Genomic DNA, 22,234 nt, shown 5'->3' on the forward strand with positions numbered 1-22,234 from the left:
GGCGGGCGAAGCGGGGCCACCCTCCGCACGGCAGCGCTGCGGCCTTGGTGCTGATGAGGCACCGCTCCGGGGACCGGGCAGGAGCGGGCGCCGCGCAGGGCTTGGTGAGAATCGCCGGCAGCGGCCGCCGGGCGGTTCCGCGGAGCCGCCCGCGCACCGGGAGCTCTGCCCCGGCCGGGCTGCCTGCCCGTCCTGCGCTAAAGGATGCGGGCGCTCGGCGGGCGGGGTGTGCGGATAGAAGCGTTTTACCCCTTGCTTTTTTAAAGGCAGGAAAGTTTTGTTAGTGTAGCTAGTTAAGGAGAAGTGTGAATTTCTTTTAAAATGTCCTTGCTGTAGAGCTCAGTCCTCGGGGTTGGGTGCGGGGCATTCCCAGGGATGAATGGCCTGGCATCTTCGAGCCGCAAGCCTTTTTGGGTACGGTGTTGCGAGATGGAGTGTACTGGACCTGGGGGGAAGGTTAAGGGATTTGTTGAAACCCATTTAAGACTCCAAGATCATCAGAAACTTCTTAAATTGTATGACACTTCATTTTTGTATTTTTAGAGCTACATCCCAAATGTTGTCACAGTCATCAATCGCTACTTGCCGGCAGAGCGACTGAAGTCTTGGACAGACTTGTTTCTCTTCCTTGCCAGAGGCCAAGCACCCAAATGGGGTAATCAAAAGATGCTGATCTTTTTGTGTGCCCATATCTGTTCTTCAGGATCTGAGTGGAACCTTGAATCTTCACTGATACTGAAAGAAAGAAAGTATCCATTAAGTTCCTGCTTTGCAATTATTGCTTGAAGGGAGCTAAACGCAAACACGGTGGTCGGAGTTGCTCCTTCGAAGAGCTGATTAGGGCAGTAAGTAGAGCATAATGTCCAGCAGATTTGCAACATTCCCAGTGACTTCAGACCTGGCAAGGCAGGTTGTAGCTCATCAAAGTCTACATGGATATCCTGAGTCCTGCAAGAATGTAAATGGATGAGGTTCTTGAATATAAACTGTAGACAGTAGTAAAATTCATGCTGCTCTATCCCAATTCTCATCACCTTTAATAAACCCCACAGTTTGTGTTGAGACAAATCATCTTTTCTAAGGCAATGCATTTAAATATTCAGTATTTTGTAGATAATATAATTAAAATCGTTAAAGTGATTGCATGTGGAGATTTAGATGTATCTTCACTGTGCAAGCATGTGTATACATACACATAAAGTCTCAAAAGCTTTTTTTTTCCTTTTCCTCCTTCCTGTGTATGTAGCAGCCAGCAGAGGGTGTGCAGGGTAATGAGGAACACTTCTTTGATTATTCAAGTAAATGTTCCCAGTAAATCTGCAGGATTTATCCCCCCTTTTCTCTCATTGCATAAACTATTTCCTCTTTGCTCAGCTATTTTTAACAGGCTACCTCACAGCTTGTGGAGGAACAGGCAATTCTCATTCAGCACATGTATATGTGATAAAAATCATATCTGGTGGGAAAGGTTTGTTTGTTTTTATTTGCTTTGCTTTTTAACTAATTTTAACTGTAGTGTCTCTATAGGAATCAGAATAAATGAAAACATTTTTTCTTTTGTTTTCTTTTCCCCTGGGAGGCACTCCTCTGCAGCAGATTTACTGAAGTTACTGTATGCTCTCAGGGAGGACTGCATTGTTCCTGGTGCATGAGAAAGGAAAACTGTTTAAATTTTTAGATCTGCTGAGTTTGAGAAGTTGTAAAATACCCTGTTGTTGCAAATGTGCATAATTTTTTGGAAGTATATAACTGAAAAACTAATCATGAAGCCCCAAGAGGGCATGATTAGTCACTTGCTCAAATAGAATAGGATTAAGCACTCAGTTAATGAATGAGTCTGTTTGACAGTAAAGTCACTCCCACTCCCACACAGATTGGAAATATTAAGAAATATTAATATGTATGTATTTTTAAAATAACTACTGGTAATTCCTGGTTTTACCTTCTGTGTTACCATAATCTTGATGTTTTTGTCCTTTCTGTCACAAATTGCCACTTGCATCTCTTTTGTGTAAGGTGTTTTGAGTTTTGGTAGTGTTTAATGGTGATAATACAGTTTTGCAAGGCTTTACGGAAGAGTGTTGGGGATTAATGGTTAAATGTTGTCTAGAGGAGCTCCAAGGTACCAAGCAGAAGTAATTGCATTGAGTTAATTGTTTCCACAATACTTTTCTGTCTAGGAATGCAACAAAAGCTGCACATACTGTTCCTAATATAGGCTATTTTTGTCTTTATGACAGAGACCCTACAAGTAGGCTTAGTGATTGGAGATGGAAGAAGTTGTTAAATTTGTAGTTGGAGATCAGCCAAATGTCAAAATAATTTCATCCATTAAGTTCATTAAATTAGGTTCCTGGACAAAAGTAACAGGTTATTTCTGTTCTTTTTGTTATGGTTGTTTTTTTTTTTTTTCCCTGACATCTCTTTCAGAATTGATACTTTTAAAGAATTTTATTCATTAGTTTAGTGGTTTACATATGTTTTAGGGTGTAATTCACTGTTAAAAAATCTTAGAGCAGTTATTTTCTCCTGTATCTAATTTTTTTTCTATGGGTTTGACTGCTCAGGGTTTTAATAACAACATCAATCAATTTAATGCCAACTTCAGGTCTGGCTAGCAGTTGGTGTGTGTACATTCTTCTGCATGTTCACATGTAAAAGTCGTACAAGATGCTGTGTTTGCTTGTTTAAGGAGGGAACGAGTTTTGAGGCTATTTCTTAAAATTTGTCAATTGAACGGAGGACCTGATCTGTACTTGTAGCAATGACAAAACTGTAAAGTCTAAAAGCAGTGTTCCACAGGAAAGACTTCTGTGTTGCTCTTCAATGTGGTTATCAAGTGCATTGTTTCTTTAAAGGTTTTTTTCCTGAAAAATAGTTATGCTGCCACAAAATTTAGCAATTTTTTATGTAATTTGTTTTTATGTTAATTTCCTTAAAGATGAAAGTGGAATTGTTGGTTAATAATCAAAGTATTCCTGACTGTGACTGTGAACAGCAAAAGAACTCCTAATTCTTTCAGGCAACATTTTTTGCTGTTGTAACTTCAGGATATAATCATCTTACCTGATGGCAAGAAAGGGTGTTTGCCTATTTCGTTAACAAACTTCAGTTAAACAATCAAGCAATGACTCACTTGAGAACATGTAATTTAGGTTTAGAAGTGATTTAATGCTTTTTGAGCTTTTAGTAGCCATATTGCCCACTAATCTCATGATCTGTGGATGACTAACTCTCAGGGATATACATGCATGTCTCAGGTGAATTCATTCACATTTAACATTGATTGCAACAGTAAACTTCCTCACCTACCCCACTTGCCTTGCATTTCCAGAATTTATCTGCTAAAATTGTTCAATTATCACTCAAAGGCTCATTTTTTTCATAGAAGGGCTTGCATATCTGGATTTTACTGATGTAAGATCATCTTAATCATCTGACTATAGTTCCCATCTGTGCATCTTTTCATGTTCTTATTGAGATATTTAGAAAGCCAAGAAAAATTATGTGACTAGCCCAGCAGCTGAATCATTGTATTTTATGGTGAATATCAATGCTGGCACAGGAAATGCAAGATACTAACTCAGGTCTTTTCAAATGATTGAGGGAGGAATAGGATTTGTAAACAGTTTGCAGTGTAATAATGGAATCTTTATCCAAGCATTTCTATAATTTAATAATAATAATTTTGAATTGTGGTTTGGGGTTATGGAGGACTTTCTATTTGTTTTTATTTTCAAGAATATTATTTTTCATTGCCTTTATGTAAATTACACATTTGCAGAAATTGTCATGATGTCTTAATTTTCATGTCTCATAATAATTATATCATTATATCCCATGTATGTTAATAATTATGGATTATGTTATGAAAAAATACATACACATTTTCAAATAAAAACCATGAACAACTTGTAGTAATTGAAGTATAAATTGAAATTGTTTTAGTTGCTGAGCTGCATTTAAAAAAATAAGCCACAATAAACTCATTAACATTACAAGAAGTTCTGATTTTTGTAATAGACCTAAATGTTACATTTTCAGTGTATGGCAGTGCTTCCATGTCCTGGTAACACTGCAGTCTCAGCAGCCAGAATTAACAGTGGTTTTATTTGGCATTGTCAACCATAAGGCAAACTCCATTTTATTTAAACTTTGACAAAAAAAGAAATTTTAATCATTTTTAGTTTTTCTGTAGGCTTAAAATGAATAAACAATGCCTTTTTTTAAAGCATGACTCATTCAAAAGTACATGTTAAATGAGGAATTGTTCATTTAATTGGAGTGATTCCTTTGCCAGTCTTTGTATTGATGTGTACAGATGAATAATTTTCAACTCACAGTACAAGACTTATGATCAAATACTACTGTTTTCCTCGAGATAAAAATCTTTGTTTTGCAACCAATTCGCACAGAATGTTTTCTAGTAGTGTCTTGTGCCTGTTCTTTTGTAACCATGTTTTGTATTTCCAGTGCATTAAAATTGTATATGTGGTTTTTACAGAAGAAGCACTATAAAAAATAAGAAGAGAAAAAAAGCAAGGAAAAATAGGACTTAGAATAATTTTGAGGAAAAAAGACCAAAAACCCATCAGGGTAAAAATAGTAGGGGAGGTATTACATTTTACTTGTCTCATAGAAAGCCTACATTAACAAGAATATGCAAAAAAACCCCACCAAAAATGCTAATACTAGCTACACACACTTGTTTTCTTTCATTATTGATCTTTTATGAAGATAATTCCACGTAAAGTAAAATATAGCAATATGAGATAAAATTATACATGTAATTAAAAAATCTGATTCATTTTATCATTTCCATTGATAAAAATCAAACATCTATAACCATTACGTTTCAAAGACAGCATTGAACAGGGATCAGGAGAATACATGACAAAGATGTTGGAAGGCTTTATGTGCATTATGTTTACACTTAAAAAGATATTTGATTTCCTATTTAAAAGCATAGAACCATAGTCACAGTTCTAGAGTGAAATCTTTTGAAGAAAATAAGTGGGGTGAAAATGTCTATTTTGCTGACAGTATGTACCCACTAGGAGTGGTTTCTTTAATGATAATTTCTTGCTTGCATTCTTAAAGGTACAGTGTCAGTCTTGGCTTACTGTTTTACTGTGTATTTCTTTTCCTTCCTCTCCCTGATAGGACTTTGAAATGATACCAGTTAATTTATCTTTTGACTGGTTTCATTCCAGTAGCCTACTTTGGGATTATTTGGGCTTTCAGCACACAGAAGAGATATTGCCATTTTCTAAAAAGCGTTTTAATTGATATTTTAGTTAATGATTTTTAGCAAATCTGATACCTGTTCTTGGTTATTTGACCAGTCAGTCATGTAGGTGACATAAACAATTAGGTTACTGCAAAACTGTAATTTGAGTTAAATGTGTTTTCAGGTCTCTCAACACGATGAACTTTACTACAAGGCTTTTTGCTTTATGTCTGAGGAAAAACAAGATGCAAGCCAGGCACCAAAGTAACAGACGACCAGCAGTTCCACTCGGATCACGGATTTTAACTGATCCTTCTAAGGTCTTTGAGCATAACATGTGGTGAGATGTTTCTTCAAGGTTTATTTTTGTATAATTTTTTATACTGTTTACTCTGGTGAATAATGGTGTGGGTGTATAAAATGAGGTGCTGCCAGAATAGACATTCTATGAAGGTAGCACTAGAAGAAACCTGAGACTGTCACAAGAAATCTGACAATTACGAGCTCTCAGTGACTTGTGTTAAAGGCTGTCAAGCAAATAGTTAGTCAGGAAGGGAAAGGCAAAACATTATTATGGATCAGTAATCAATTAGGAGACAGAGAATGCAGAGATAAGGTAGTCCATGTTATCTAAAATGGCAGAAAGTTTCTAGGTACAATAACATTGCATACTGGATTAGGACCTTAGTCTAAAATTGACACCATTTTGAAAGGAACATGTAAATTACTCATACTCTTGTAAAGGTATACTGAAGATGTTACTGATAATTCAGCAGAAATTTTCACACACTGTGCAATTATCAAAAAAGTAAATTTAACCTTAACATAAATAAGCAATGTAATAGAAGAGAAGACATCAATGTGTAAATGCTGACAAGAATAAGAATTGCCCTGATTTGAAATATCTCCATCTCTAAAAGGTGCTTTTGTGATTAATGGCTGCTCAGAAAAGAGCAAGAGTGCTAGTCAACACAGTGGGAAAAATGAGACTAAAAAGCCTAAGATTTTTGATTGTGGAATGGAGATGAACACAAAACAGTAAGTGATACAGGAAGTGTTAGAAGGATAGAAGATTATCTAAATCTATTTAGAAAGTAGAATATCTGGTCTCCCAAACATCTACTTAAGATATTTGGGAGACCAGGAATTTCTATTCCTAAAGTTCATCATGAAACCCAAGGAATATTTGTTGAGAAGTGGGAAATTTAGAAGCTATACAAAAAAAAAAAATACTTCTTACAACATTTTTATGTTATTTTGAATGCTATGTTTTGAATTTTATGTTATTTTGAATTCTGTCACCATTTTTGAGAGCAAAGATTTAGCAAAATTAGGAAAAGGGACTGAATGTGGCTAACAATAACCAATGGGTGATGTAACATAATAACATTACACATTTCAGGACTTAACCTGACTTCGTAGAAGTAATCTGCAATTCTTTTACTTTGCTTGGAGATGTCCTTTGCTGTTAGCTGTCAGAGAATTACAGGACAAGCTTTTAACTTGCCAGGGATTTTTAAACACTTTTTTTTAAAACCCATTTTATTGTTCCACTTTGCTTTTTAATCAAAATTATTTCAGAAGATTCTCTATATTAATATTCTGATTAATAAAAAGTCTTAAGAATATGATGCAGAAGATTTTCTTCGTATTAATAGACTAGTGTCTTCATTACTCTTTTTAGTCTTTAAATTTGGGCTTAACTCATTAGTTAAGATACACAACCAGATTTGTCATCTATTAGTTCTAAACTAGATGTCCCTGAGCTGTAGTTCCTAACACCACTTTTGGGCTGAATTTGGAGTTGGCTATAATTCCTTGATCAAGGAAGCTCAATGTTGCCTGATTATTGTGTTAAGAGTGTAAAGTTTGTCTCTGTGTTTCATAAATCTATATGCAGTGTAGTTCTTAAGCATTTTCCAGGCTTAGTGCTTCCTGCTAGGTGGACAAATCCTTTACATGTGTAAATGCTGATTGAAATGTAGGCTATATAATCAGGGTAGGAAAAGATTTTAAGAAAAGGGCCACCCTTTTTCTGTAACATTGGTTTTTAATGAAACTGTTTGTTTGTTTTATAATTTTCTTCCAAAAAATTGATCATGTGTAGTTTCAGTTTTTTCTGCTACCCTTTGGTGACACTCTAAAGCAGAGTCATCAAACTTGGATGCAGATGGTTGGGTTGGATTGTGAAGATGGAAGTGAAAGAAACAGGGTTTTTCAGAAAGTGGATCTGCAGGTGAATCCATGTAGCTCAGAGAGGAAAACAGGTGAAATTGAATTGAAGCAGAGGTGCATGGAAGTTGTGATGGTCTTGATGTATCAAGAACCTGGCTATGATGTGGGGTAGGTCATTGTTTCTGAAGCTCACTGTATTGACAGGGTTTTCACTAGGGAGATAAAGAGAATTGGGATGAGTGGTGGTAGTGCTAAATAGGTTATACAGAGTGAGCATAAGATATTCATCTTCTCTAACATTGATGTATGATGTCCTTTTGTTTTCCACTCATCATCTTTGGTAGTTCATAAAGTGGCATTCTTTTTTGTGTGAATTGGCAGAGAGCCAAGAGCTGCTACCATTGCTGCTAGAAATACTAAGTAAATTAAATATGGGAACTAATGCTTTAGATGTTTATTGTGGTGCTTTTCTGTCATTTTGAGAGAGAAGTAATGAATGATGCTAAACATTGGAGCAAAAAATGCCTGCTTTTATTCAGGTCAGTAAATTGACACAGTTTTCACATTATCACAGAGATAATTAAACCCTAAGCTAGCAAACAAGTTAGTGGAAAAGGACTAAGTTGAATAGGCTGAACTGAAAGCAGCATTGTTTGATCTCGTATCAGGCCTACTTGTGTTAACAGTTCCTGGTTGTTTCAAATGGATAGCTTACTTTGCTGCTCTCAGTGTTCAGCTTAAAACACTTCTATTGCTGAAGGAGCTGTGTCATTTGAAGCATCCATACTATGTAAATAGTTTTTGTAAGAACTATGCAATGTCCTTTCTTTTGTAGATTTTGATCAAGAAGTGCTGCAGCAGTATTATTTGGGATCTGCCATATAGAAATTTCTACAAAAGCACAAAAAGGGGCTTTATGAATTTCCAAAAAGGAAAAAAAAAAGGCTGTTAATGAAGATGGAAGGCTTCAGGCACCTTTAGTATTGTGTAGAGCCCCTCAGGGCTCTGACAGACATGCAATGATGGATTAAAATTGATCAGCTAAAGATTACAGCACAGCAAGTCATCTGTCAGAAGGTCTGACTGTGTATTATTGCCATCTGAATAGTCCTTGGGTTCAGCTTGCTGGAATAGGCAAGGTCAAAAGTGGTGATAGTCATGAGGGAAGCAAGTCTTTCCAAGAGGATGTCTGCCTGGTAAGGCTTTGGTCATTCAGTTTTATTCTACTGCAGCGTGTCTTTCAGTCGTGACACTGCACAGGAACATGTATATGAACAAATACAGGAAGGGGAGAGGCAACCTGCAGGGGACAATAATGAGAAATATTTCAGTAGAGAGGAGGAAATAAAGTCTGAGGCAAGCAGACAAATACATACCAATTAGTCTCCCACAATTAACAAAAGAGGAACAGTGAAGGTCTGAGAATTAAATTACCTATATGTCACCAAGTACGGAAAAGGAAGATGCTCATTAGCTTTTAGATAATCAACTCTTCAAGTTGGCACCTTCTTCCTTTTCCCATAGTAACCAATGGAATTTTAGTCATGAGCTTTCAGTTAGCTGATTTCAGTAGGATTAGGATCTAATAGATGACTTGAATTATGTTATCTAATTTAATCTGTTCAGACTGGACAATTTGGAGGGACAGCTGATTGGCTTTTGAAAACGTCCTGCAGCACATTTTTGAGCAGTCCCCGTTGTGGTCTGATCCAAACCCAGAGTCTGCAGGGAAGGCAGTTCAGTCATCAGGGTCAGATCTGGGCTTGGTTCTGTGACTGTGGATTAACATAATATATAGGTAACCACTTTACACAAATACAGATGGCTTAGACTTTGGAAACATAGTGGCTCTGCTTGGCTTTTGTTACAAATGTATCATTCTAGGCTTTTTAAATGTTACCTATCCCTATTCCCTAGGAAAGTAAAATCCTGTTCATCAGTTCCACCTGGTCCAATTGAATAAATGGATTATGCTCCTTGTTGCAGAACAGCTGATTTCTTTGCTAGTCCTTAGTTCCTCATCATAAACACTATTAATGTGAGGTGTTTCTTGCATTAGGGTGTTTATTGGTAGGTCTATTATTGTATTCAGCTAAATACAGCTGTAATGGGATACTCAAAATACACTCCTGTAAGCACATTCTATTTGCAAGATATATGTAATCCTGTTATTAATAAAAGAAATGCATTCTACTTCAGTCTCTTTGCAGCTGGGACATGTTTCTTCATCACTTGACTTTCACCTCATTAGTAATTAATTTTTATCCATCATACACTGAAACTTAGGTTTTAACTGTCAGTCTCGTGGATATTTCCTTACACTCAAAAAAATTAAAAAAAAAAAAAAAAAAAAAAGTATTTGAGACAGTGTAGCTAATTCATTACAGTTTTTCTTGGGGAAAAATATTATGAAAAACCCTATTGAAAAGCTAGTGCTTCAACTGCCTTCTGCAGGGACCACATGCAATGGTCACAAGAAGAAGAGGAGAATGCCAGGAAAAAAGCAACAGAGAACTCTCTTGTGAAAGTTCAATTGGAAGACCAAGGTAACAAATTTCAAATGGTATAAAAATTCTTATTTTAATGCTCTTTATTAAAATATTAGAAGATACTGTAATGTAAAAACATTATTTACTGTAATGTAAAAACATTATTTTTATTTATACATTATTTTGTCTATTTTTTTATTTGTTTTTTGGGTTTTTTTTTTCTCTTTGTTGCCTCAAAAGATATCACAGTGTGTTTTTCTAACAATAGAATTACTTATTTGAACAATTTTACTATTAAGGTTGCAGTAGACTCTATGTAAAACAAGTGCATCAGTATGCAGTTGTTCTGACCCCTTTTGCAGTCCTCCAGAATACAACTCCTACTAAACAAGGCTTTTACAGAATCAAAGGGAATAATTTGCATTCAGCTAGGGTGCTGGGGATGAAGATTCCCATGTACAATACTCAAATGCTTTTTAGTGATTTGTGAACTATTAGAGAGCTTGTGTTTGTACATTGCACTGTATTTTGGTTAAATGCTGTGGACATTGCAGTGGTCCCAGCTGGCCCAGCTTGCTGCCTTTGCCAGGCTGAGCTGGGAGTGCTTCAGGAATCTAAGTGTTCACTTTGTGTGGAAGGTGTTCCAATACCTCCTGCACAGTCGGCTCTGTAAGGGATTAAGGAGTTTTGTGCCTGTCTTCAGCAGAGAAATTTAATGTACTCTAGGTTTCTAAAGACTAGCTCTGGGTTCAAACTGGCAAACTAAACCATAAACTAGACCCTAGGGTAATTATGAATGCTAAAGCTGGAATAGCAACTTGATAGTAGCATAGAAGACTGGGTTCCTAATTTGTTGTTCTGTTAGAAAGATATTCCGAAAGCAGTTACTTGGATATCCTGTGCCGCAGTTTACTTAGCATGTCATGAATGTCAGAGAGCGTCATTATGATCCTATGCCTTGGTGTAACTGAGGCACATGTTGGAGTTTATTTGAATTACGTGAGAAAGTGCCTTGTATTGTGTGTCCTTCATCACCTTCAGTACTCTGAGACGGTCAACCTGCCTTTCTCTGTTACATCTCTACATTCTTTATCTGCATATAGGAGTACAATGTTTGTTTTTCAAAATTACATCTAATATCTTAATTTGATTTGTATAAAAAGCTGAAAAAGATCTCATAATTGAAAAGTAAGCTGTGTAACTTGTGGCTCATTCTTCATCTACAATCAATTAGAAGTTAGTTTGTGCTGGTGAAAAAGGAATAATTAGGCATTTGTCTATTGCCATGAAACACAAGAATCCAAGGACATTTCCTATGAATGCCCCTCTGTTTAGAAATTGAATAGGTGAGCGTTGCTGATACTGTTCCTTCAGAAAGCATCAGCTTCATTCTGCAAGTGGAAGTACATTTTGGCCTATTTGTGTAAACAATGAACTAGACCAAGGCTAATGAGCAAGTTATTTTGGGGCCTTGAAAACTACTGTAAAGGGAAAAAAGACAGATTTCAACAATACTATTAAATTACTAAAGTAGAAGAGCTCTAAAGGTGGGCCTTTCTAAAGCAAGAGGAGTTAAACTGAATGAACTCATGATAGTACCTTTAGGAATTTGATTTACTTATTAGCATGTGCAGTTTCTTTTCAGGCATGCTTGCTAGCAGTGGAATATCCTGTTATGGAGAAAAAATGATTGACAAAGTGAAGGTGTTTTGTTTTGTTGTTTTGTTTTATGGAGTTTTTGTTTGTTTGTTTTGTTTGTTTGTTTGTTTTTGGTTTTTTTTTGTTACTCGGTTGGGTTTTTGCTTTGTTGGGGTTTTTGTTGGTTTGGTGTTTTTGTTTGTTTTTGTTTGGTTGGGGGTTTTTGGTTTTGGGGTGTTTTTTGTTTGTTTGTTTGTTTTTTGTTTTCTTGGAAGTTTACATATTTTTTAGTTATGTAATTTTTATATACTTTGGAAAATTTTGTGGGTAGGCTAATTAAATACACAAAATAAAGTAAGAAAATTGATAATATTGCATGCATGTTATTACACAGAGATGCAGGCATGACCAGTGCAACAATGCAAAGTAAAGTGTTCCTTCACTTGAACCCCTGTCATTCCATACTAATACAGTTTGAAAGTCTGACTTTAGCTATTGTTTTCTTCAATTCTGAAATCTGGAAAACTTGATGTGAACTTAAGTACAAGGGTTCTGAGCAGACTTGTAGGAAAATGTTGACTAGAGCAAGGGGTGATAATAATTAAAGAACTTTTTGACTAGAAGGGTTTTTGGTTTTTATACTGAAGCTGAGCAATCTATAAATGTGCAAATTAAACTACTGAAATCTGATATATATATGACCTCAATCAACTCTGAACTTTTAATATAAAACAGGCCTGTACAATTACAGTTACATGGCTGGGTCTTGCCCTTTAATAATACAATTGGATGTATTAGATGTTAATTTTAAAACATTATGCAGATTTCTAGGACAAGGCATTCTGCCACCTCCTTACCACTTCCCACTGCCTGTCTGTGCCTCTAATGATAATTCTCAGCCTTGTTTATCTCTGAAAAGCTGTAGCAATTTAGGAAATAATATGTTAAGATTTAAAGAGAGTAGTAGAAGTGCACTGTACATTTACTCTGTGCATTTCTATTAAAAGAATTAATGTGTTGGTGTGAGTGAGAACAAAATAAGAAAGGCAACACATTATATGAGGTACACCTTTGCAGCAAGAGATGTCAGGGATAGCAAGATAGTTTTGTAAATGCTTTGGATATAAGGGAGGGAAAAACAAGAAAAAAATATTTGGTTTGGTACTTAAGAGGGATAAGGAAGGGAAAACCATCAACAAAAGAGACATTGAAAAGCTGTAATTCTTATCTTTTTATCAGCCTTCCTTTGAAAGGGTTAGCTAGCTCCCGTCCAGTGGCTGGACAATTAGTGCTAGTGAGAAGGAGGAAAGATTTTGTTCTTGAACTGAGAAAGAACAGGTTACAAAGTACATCCATAGAGTACATGGATGAGTGGAAAAGCAGAAAGGAGAATATTTGCTTTTTTAAAAAGGAGGTGGGAAAAAAAGAGGAGTCAGATAATTAGTTTCAGTTCCTGGAAAAATACTGGAAGAGTACATCCAGAGCTTGCAGACATTGGCTTCAGAAGAACAAAGGAGATGAATACTGGCCAACAAATATTTTTTTCAATAATAAATCATGTAAAATCAAGCTAATTTCCTTCTTGGAGAAGGTTACAAGCCCTGGGGATAAGGGAAAAGCAGCAGACATCCTGAAGTTTATCCTTAGTCAGGCTTCTGACTTGCTTTACTTGACATTTTCATAAGCAAGTTAGGCAAGCGAGAGCTAATGAAACTGCATTTGGGTGAATGAATGCCTAGAGAGATCCTTTCAGAATGGAAGGCTGTGGTGGGCAGAGGAGTGTTTTATTCTGTGTCCAGTTCTGCTTGGACACATTTTCATTAGTGACCTCAGGAAATTAAAGACTTGGAGGTAATATTAAGTAAAGAGATGTTTCAAGTATGGTGAATGACAGGATTAAGATTCAGAAAGATCCGGACAAACAGTGGAAAAAAAAAATCTGAAATACATAAATTTGCTAAAGATGAGTGCATATTTCTTTGCTTCAGAACAATTCCTTGAGAAAAAACCCCCTAGGTTTTGGAACAATTGGCTTGGTAGTCATTTTGCAGAAGAAGATCTGAGAGTTGTGGTGAATCACTAGCTGAATCAGCAGTGTCATGCTGTTACAAAATGGCAAGCTGGGAGTTATAAACAGGATTGCAGCCTGTAAGCCTCATAAAATACTCCTTTTGCTCTTCAATGATAATGCCTTTGCCAGAACACAACACCCAAAAGTAGTAAATCAATTGGAGAGAATCTAGAGAAGAAAAAATTGAAATTATCAGAAGTCTGAAAAGCAAAAAGAAGAGAGATAGGTTTAGACAATCTTGAAAAGAGATTGTTTATGGAGGCATAGTAAAATACTTCAAATATATAAGTAGGTGTTGCAAAGAGAAAAGAGAATAATCTTTGCTTTGCTTGATCCCTAGCTTGGACAAGAATTACTCAATCTGATTGCTAGATGGAGGTTTTTAGTTTGGTAGTGGAAAAGGTTTCCAACTGCAGAAAATTAAGGACTGTAATATATTACTGAAGAAAGTTGTATGTGAAAGGTGGGATTTTTAGAATAATTTGGGAAGATTTTTGTGGAGAAGAGGTATGAATTCCCTGACTGTGTGAAATCCCTTCCAGATCTACTCTTTGACATTCTAACACTCAGATTGTTTTGTGAATTAAAAGTGAACACAAAGATCTGTTGTAAGACTCTGAAGTGTTTTGAAAATAAGAAAGCAAATATATTCCTTCTGTATTGTTGAATGGGTAAGTGTGAATTACTGTCTATTTGCTATGCAGTAGCATTTAACAGTCCAGTTCACAGAACTAGAATTTTTTTTTTTTTTAAAGAGGTGATGAGGTACCAACAAATTTGCAATTGATTATATTTCATAAAGCATGAAAGAATTTCAATGTACTATCTCTTAAGTAATTGAAAAGATGCATTGTTTTTATAATTTGAGACATGCATGCTTGTCTAAGAATCTTCAGATTGTGTATTTTGGTGATGCTGTTCTATGATGTCACTACATTTTTTCAAAAATGCAGTAAGCCTGTTTACCCCATCCTAAGTGACATAAAATCTAATTAAACTTCATAGGAGTTATTTTGAGCACAAGTTCAGGTGAGACACAAAATCCGTGTTTTAATTTAAATGTACAATGTGTGGAACTGTGGATTTTTAAGCTGTATATTTGAGATCCAAATTATACATTGCTTTATAGTATTTTCTAGCTAAGCTCATATTCACCGAAGTTTTGTTCTGTTATAATTTCAGATAAATATGAGAGAGAAGCAAGTAAATATTGGAATGAATTTTACAAGACACATAAAAATAACTTTTTCAAGGATCGCAATTGGCTGTTTCTGGAGTTTCCAGAAATTCTTCCAGAAAAATGGAGACGAAAGTTCAAAACAGAAAAAATATCTTCAGAACACACAAAAATAATCGATTACAACAGTTTTTCACTCAAAAATGGAATGTTTGAAGAAGAAGAAAAATACTGGAAGAAAAAATATGGAGGTGGTTCTACTGCTGTGCAAGGATATGTATATAATAAAAATCAAGTTAAAGCTCTTACTGATAATCCTCAAGGTAAAAACTGTGGAGAAGAACTTGGCAAGGTAGAATCCTTCCCTGGCTGTGATGCCACTTACCGAATATTAGAGGTAATGCACTGCAAATGTTCTGCCCGTTATAGAGAGCTCCACTTAATTACTCAAGAATCTGATAATGACCCTTACTAAGTATCAAAAAAATAAACCTTTGGAATTTTACAAACTACATTCATTTATGTCAGAAACTTTCAGAGAAACCTAAATCTGGACTTGGTTTTCTCTTTAAAGTTTTTCCCAAATCAGAATAGAGCTAGATTGTCAGATTCCATTTTCATTCAAACTCAGGTTTCTTATTTCTTAAGGAAAGGTGAGAGTTTAAGTTCTTTGTCTAAAAGTGCAAGTACTTGCTGCATTCTTGCCAAATGGTGAAATTGCACAAGAATATTGCATTTTCCTATGGGGTTTGAGAAATGGATTATCTCTTAACTTTAGGAAGATGTTGGGGAGAAATGTGGTCATGTAAATGATTTGAGAATTGTGGTATGAGCTGATTATACCTTTTCTGTCCAACATTCTTTCAAGTCTAATGGGTCTTACCAGACAACTAATTTACAACAAAAATAACAAAAAGAGGTTTTATTTACTCATTTATTTTAACTTATCTTTCTCTTTTGATTTTAGGTTGGTTGTGGAGCTGGAAACAGTGTCTTTCCTATTCTGAAAGTTCTATGGTACATAATGTTGGATTTCCAGATATGAATGTTGTATTCACGTTGTCATTTTCACCAAATGTTGGTGCTGGATCAGTGCTGCAGGAAGTGTTGAGTAAACCATTTTACAGCCCTGAGATTCTTAGTGTATCAGACCACAAATAATGTTGGTAGCATCAGTATAGGACACTCCTTGTATTGCTCCACCCTGGTCTTGGGAGATCATATTTGCTGACAAAGTTTGTCTTTGGGTGCATTCAGGCTGATTTCTTGTAGTTAATCTCAGGCAGGTGAAATATTCTTTTGTCTTATAGATCACTGTAAAGCTACCAGGTATCTCTTCAAAAGGCCACAATTGTAGAGACCATAGATGTGACCTCCTGGAAAGAAGTTCTATTTTTTCTGAATTGGCTGGTATATATGTCTCATTACTTGTGGTTTTAGTGTCAAGGCACAAGCCCTGTATCACATTACTTAATTCATTGAAACATTTTAATCCACTTAGCTTCTAGTTTTAGAAAAATCTCTTATGACAGCTTGTCCTCCCATCCATGTAGGCAGGAAGGTTTTATTGGGAAGGTTATGTATGGTTGAAGGGTTGCAATAGATTTCTTTTTATTCATGCCTTTAAGAGCTTGAAAACAACACAATTCATTATTCTATCGATGAATTCTGATTGCTAGTATCACCATTATATAAAAATACTCCATTTTGTAGATATGGAAACACAGCTGGAAGAATTGAGTGACGTGCCAGGGTCGTACATGAAACCTCTACATGTTAGCAATGCATCTTCATCCCACAGCAAATGCTTTGCTTTAGACAGCACGTAGTGAAAAGAGAGTCTGGTTTCATATAAAAACTTTGAAAAGAACCCTGTATAGGAAATGATATAATGTGGCTGCATTGAAAAAGATGAGACAAACTTTTGTGTTTTCCTCACAAGAGGCATTAGTCATAGATTGACATTTCTGATAATTAGGAATCTACTCACTGGGTATTTTTCCTGGAGATCTCTATACATATGTAAATCCTTCAATCCCATTGGTTGATACATGTCTCTAAGCAGGCTTGGCATTATAGAACAATTGGTTTTACTCTGAATTTAATAATATAAAAATTGCCATTCTGGCAATTATATGCATATAAAATAATATATCTATATGCATATAATTATATGCATATAAAAACAAGACAGTGTCAAGCAGGTGTACCCTGGCTACAAAGGAAATTTCACTTAGGTTACTAATGTAACTTTTAAACGTCTTCCCTCTGCCTCCCTTAAAATTTAAGTTAATGCTTTTTAATACAGTGTGTCATGAGAACACCATACAGATCAAGCATGTCTTTGTCTTAAGTGGACTTTCTACATAGTTCCTATTCTGCTCTTAAAAAACCCCCAAAACATCCAAAAAACCAAAAATGTTGGGACATTCTAACAAGTCTATTAGACAATCAGCTTAACCTTTCCCAAGGGGCTGACTGGGTCCAAAGCCTGGCTGCTTGTCTTCATTCATAATAAACTTGTAAATTCATCAATTCTCATGGTGGTCACAGAGCTGAGAAAGGTTTTGCTCAGCAACATGCCTGGAGTATATTTTGCTCCAGAAGCATTTTCCTGTTGAGCCTTCAGAAGTCACTAGCTTAGCAGTGCGTACTGTGAGACCTCACAGGCACTGGCAGAGTTTATTGATTCCCTTCTGAAGAAACCATCTATCCAAAATCTTAAATATATTTTTTATTAATTAAATTGATCATGACTTGGTCATGAGGTCATCTCTCAGTGGGTCTTGAGTAGTTTTCTCAGTTTATCTTTCAGAGGTGAAAAAACTTCTCCCTAGAATTACTAGTATCTGATGAATGGTACAAGGAAATTTGCAGCTGGCTGAGTCTTGGATGGGAAGAGAAGGGAAAACAGTGTTACAGGACATTCTTATTCATCCTAGCTGGAAAACAAAGGAGCTAATGGAATACAGTAACCAATAATGCTTAATCAAATCAAAACAACAGCAAGGTGATACATGGAAACCCAAACTTCTACAGGACTGGATGACTTTTGCAGCTCTCCATCCCTGCCCAAATTATATTGCTAATTAAACTGCATTAATGGGCTAATAATGTGGTGCTCCACATTATTATAAGGAAATGTGACCTATTAATGTGCATTTATGCATTACAGCGCCAGGACATTGTCACAGTTCTGACAGTCCTCTATGACCTTTTTTCTTTTCCTTTTTGCTTCCTTCCTGACAAGGCTATAATTCTTTTTGTGCTAACTGTCTGTTGGTATTCTTATGAATTTGTCTGCCCTGTTGGTTCATTACAACCTATGTGGCTTTCCATGTGCTAGACATCAATAAAGCACGCTTGATCAAACCTGTGGAGAACCCCAGAGGACCCTCTGAAATTTCATGAACACTGATGTAGACTTTCATCTTATACATTAATCATTTTCTAACTGATGTTGGTTTTGTTTTCCTAGCAATACACCTGGAACCTTTCTATACTGTTGTGATTTTGCTTCAGGAGCAGTGGAGCTGGTAAAGGTAATTCATGCACTCGCTTCAGAGTACCTTGCAAGCCTGTAATTCAGGAGGCTGCCAGGAAGCCATCTTCATGAAAAAGAATGTGATGGCTTTGACAACTTTTAACTGAAGTTTTCAATATTCCAAAGAACAAAGTCATACTGTATGCAGAGAGGAATGAATACCATCAGTGAGCTTGCTTCTCAGCTTGAGTAAGATACCGGGCAGAATAGGCTTTTATATGAGATGTTTTACAATGCATAATAATTGAAGAAAAAATGTTTCTTGAGTCACAGTAAACGTATTAACTACTACTGTTCTCTCTGTGCCTCTTTTCATCTTTTTCCTGACAGTCACATTCGTCCTACAATTCAGCCTGGTGTTCTGCCTTTGTTCATGATGTGTGTGATGATGCTTTACCCTATCCATTTCCAGATGAGATCCTGGATGTCATTCTCCTTGTCTTTGTGCTCTCTACTATTCATCCTGACAGGTAAATGAAGACTAAAGGGCAAAGCAAATAGGTTAAATCTCTTTTTTAACTGGAGGTTTTCAATAATAGCAAAAGAAGATGATGAATCTTTTGTTATTTAATAAGCTACAGCATATATAAGGCATTTAAATGCTGTTTACCATTTTCAGGCTTCAAGAGAAAAGCTGGTCAGGATAATTATAATTAGTGAGTCTCCAGTCTCCATCAAAATACAGGAGGTATAATGTAACTAAGTTCATCTCTATTAGAAGTGACAGATTCAAAAAAATAGCAAATTAAAAAACCAGACTGACAGTCTTCTAGAAGGTAGTTATTTTTAGTGATCAAAACCAAACATTAATGATTTAACACCTTACAATATGTTGATATAGACTTAGATTGCTGATTTAGCCACATTCAAATGCTTACATGCAACCCTTTTAAATGAAAATGCATCTATTATTGTGTAATTAGTTTGGATTAATAATATTTGATCTAATTTTCATGTATGGTGTTATGTTCAGTACTGTTAGCCTTTGCTAATATCTCTTGATGTCTGATGAACCAAATTTTATGACTGTTAAGGTTGGCCGATTGTGAAAATGCCCTTTTTTCATGGAAAAAATGTAAAGAGGCCATGTCAGTTAAACTTTTTCACTCTAACTAGGTTATATGATGGGAAATATATGTGTGATAATACATTTATTACTTCAAGAACGTCATTAAAATGGCTTGGTGTACACAACAGTATTTGCCTAAGTCAGAGAACTGTTTCCCTGCTACTGGTGATTAGCTTTGTACAGAAAAACCTTCCCTGCATAGGATATTTCTCCTTTCTCTTTATTCAGAGATGAGCACAAGTCACACAAAGCCAGGGTCCAGGTTTCAAAAACAATTCGATCAGGTGACTTCAGATCTCTGTAACTCCAGTGATGCTGCCAGAAAGAAATTGGACAATAGTGATTCATTGAGTCACTGTGCCTGTAGAAGCAGTAATCAGATGTTCCGTCAGAATTTCTGTGGATCTTTTCCTATTAGTCTGTTAAGAATACATTTGAGGGTTTTGTGGTTGATTTTCTGTTTTGTTTGTTTTCTTTTTATTGTTTGTTTCTTTGGGGGGGTTGTCATTGTTGGTTTTGGTTTTTTGGTTTGGGTTGGGTTTTTTTTCCCCAGGATTTTTTCACCCATCCCCATGGATGCCTTTGTGTGCATATGTGTGTATACACACACAAAGATTTTCATGTAATTATCTGTGTTGTGAGACCCACTTTCCAAAGATGTGTTAGTCATTACAGCCATCTCATAGAATTAAAATGGCTGCATAAAGGAAAATGGGATCCAGATTCATCTTGCTTGGTACACATTTTCTCTGGCAACTTCGAAAGTGGAAAATGAAAAAGAAAACCAAGGGAATCATGATGCAGAACTTACGTACTTTGAAAAGACAGAAAATACATGTGAGAGGGACACATTCATATTCAGCAAATTGTTACTTAGTAATTTCTCTCTAGGCTGTTTTCTTTAGTTTTTGATAATTGCCACTCTTGTAGTCAATTTTTAACACACTTCAATTCTGCTAGAAGGCACCTCTAAAATTTGGTTGCAGAATTGGAAGTATTAAGTTTTCTTCAAGCTGTATAATTAATGTCTTCTAGTTCTGCTGAATGAAATTTCTCAAAGCACTTTCACTTTTTGTGCACATACACTTCTCTCTTTGTGTGCGAAACTATTGTTTATATAGGCAAGGCTGTAATTCTGTGCACAACTACTGTCCTAAACATTCTTAGGTGCTGCTGCCTTTTTGGTCTGTGGCAGAAAACTTGGTTGTTTATGTTTGCAAATTTCACCAGCATCTCATCTATTCTCTAAGGATGCAAGGGGTTGTAAATAGGTTGGCCAAGCTACTGAAACCTGGAGGAATGTTGTTATTTCGAGACTATGGAAGATATGATACAGCTCAACTTCGTTTTAAAAAAGGTAATTCCTGAATGGTTTTGTAGTTCACTGTTCATTTTAGCTCTATCTGGGGAAAAAAAAAATGACATGTCCTTTTTCATTACTGCTCTAATTTCTTAGGTCATTGCTTGTCAGAAAATTTTTATGTAAGAGGAGATGGAACCAGAGTATATTTCTTTACCAAAGGTATGGTATCTTATAGTTTTGTAGAAAGGATTGAGTGTTTCTCAAGGTGATTTGGATTGTGAAAGCTCATCTTAAAACATAAGTTTAAAGAAGGTTTTATTGGCTGGTTTTTAAATTCTCTGCTTTTAAAAACCCCAAAGCTAACTGTTGTAAGAAAATAATTTCCTTTGTGTGCACACTTGTTGCATTTGGGGTCCTGCAAGGTTGCTTACAGACATCACTGGAAATTTCTCTTTAAGTATCCTGTGTGTAATTGTATGCTCAAATTTTATTATTTAAACATGCACATGATTTCTCTGTTGAAATTGAGTTAAACATGCTTGGAAGGAGAGTCTCTAGCTAGATATGGCATAAAAGTCTGGGTTGTCATTTGTCAGGGGAAATAGCTTTATCTTGATAATCTGTGAACAGTGACCAAATGGCATGCATTTGTTTACTCAACTATGGCATCTTGAACCCTGTGAAGAAAGGGTATCTATGGATGCTGTGAGTAATAATAAATGTGGTTTGGGCCTCAACATAACAGTTTTTACTGCAATATAAATCAAGAGCTGTGAAAATGAATTTCTAACAAAAGCATTATTGCAAGCAGTGTCCTTTAGCTTTCAAATTGCAAAACATATTTACTTCCATCTTGGTTGAAATACAGGTTGGTAATTACTACATTCTACAATTGACTTTTTTTTTTAATTGCAATAATTCTTCATATGAAAAAATAGATGAGGTTTGGAACATGTTCAACTTGGCTGGATTAACTGAAGTACAGAATTTAGTTGATCGGCGATTGCAAGTAAACAGAAAGAAAAAAGTAAAAATGCAGCGAGTGTGGATACAAAGCAAGTTCCAGAAGCCATTGCTACCTCTGCATAGTCCTGAAGAAACCACCAAAAGGCACCCTTGTAAATAATTGTACTCCAGAAATGTAGTACATAATTGAACTTCAGAAACTGAAGCAAATTTAAGTACGTACATTTCCAGTAAATGTTGTGTTAGGCACAGATAAGTATAAAAAAAGTTCAATAAATGGATTGAACTGAAAACCTTTCTCTGACTTTCTTTTCTTTGTAAATATATACGTGTGAGAAAAATCCGGGGGGAAAAAGAGGCCATTTCTGACTTCTGCTTTATATGCAATCATCTTTTCATAACGGACCAGGCATTATTTTACTCTTTTGAATATGAATAGTCAATAAATATAAATATATACCTCATTCCTGTTGAAATTCACAGTATGTGAAACGCTTTAGTCTGAAGCATAATTGTTGCAGAGATTTAGAGAAACAGAATATCTGTTCTTACTATTACTACAGCTGCACTGT

General features: G+C 35.7%; 1 protein-coding gene across 1 annotated transcript; it reads left to right on the forward strand.

Moving 5' to 3' along the window:
* Positions 1–10: 10 nt before the first annotated feature.
* METTL8 (methyltransferase 8, tRNA N3-cytidine) lies at positions 11–21,922 on the forward strand. Its single transcript, XM_083865235.1, is given in 12 exon segments — positions 11–104; positions 544–655; positions 5,415–5,570; positions 9,860–9,951; positions 14,786–15,177; positions 15,748–15,797; positions 18,259–18,322; positions 18,655–18,794; positions 20,644–20,750; positions 20,850–20,915; positions 21,635–21,801; positions 21,803–21,922. Coding segments are annotated over 11 exon segments (1,278 nt in total). The 5' UTR covers positions 11–104; positions 544–650; the 3' UTR covers positions 21,842–21,922.
* The last annotated feature ends 312 nt before the right edge of the window (positions 21,923–22,234 follow it).

This window comes from Zosterops lateralis, assembly GCF_965231275.1.
Source record: "Zosterops lateralis genome assembly, chromosome: 7".
Lineage (NCBI taxonomy): Eukaryota > Metazoa > Chordata > Aves > Passeriformes > Zosteropidae > Zosterops > Zosterops lateralis.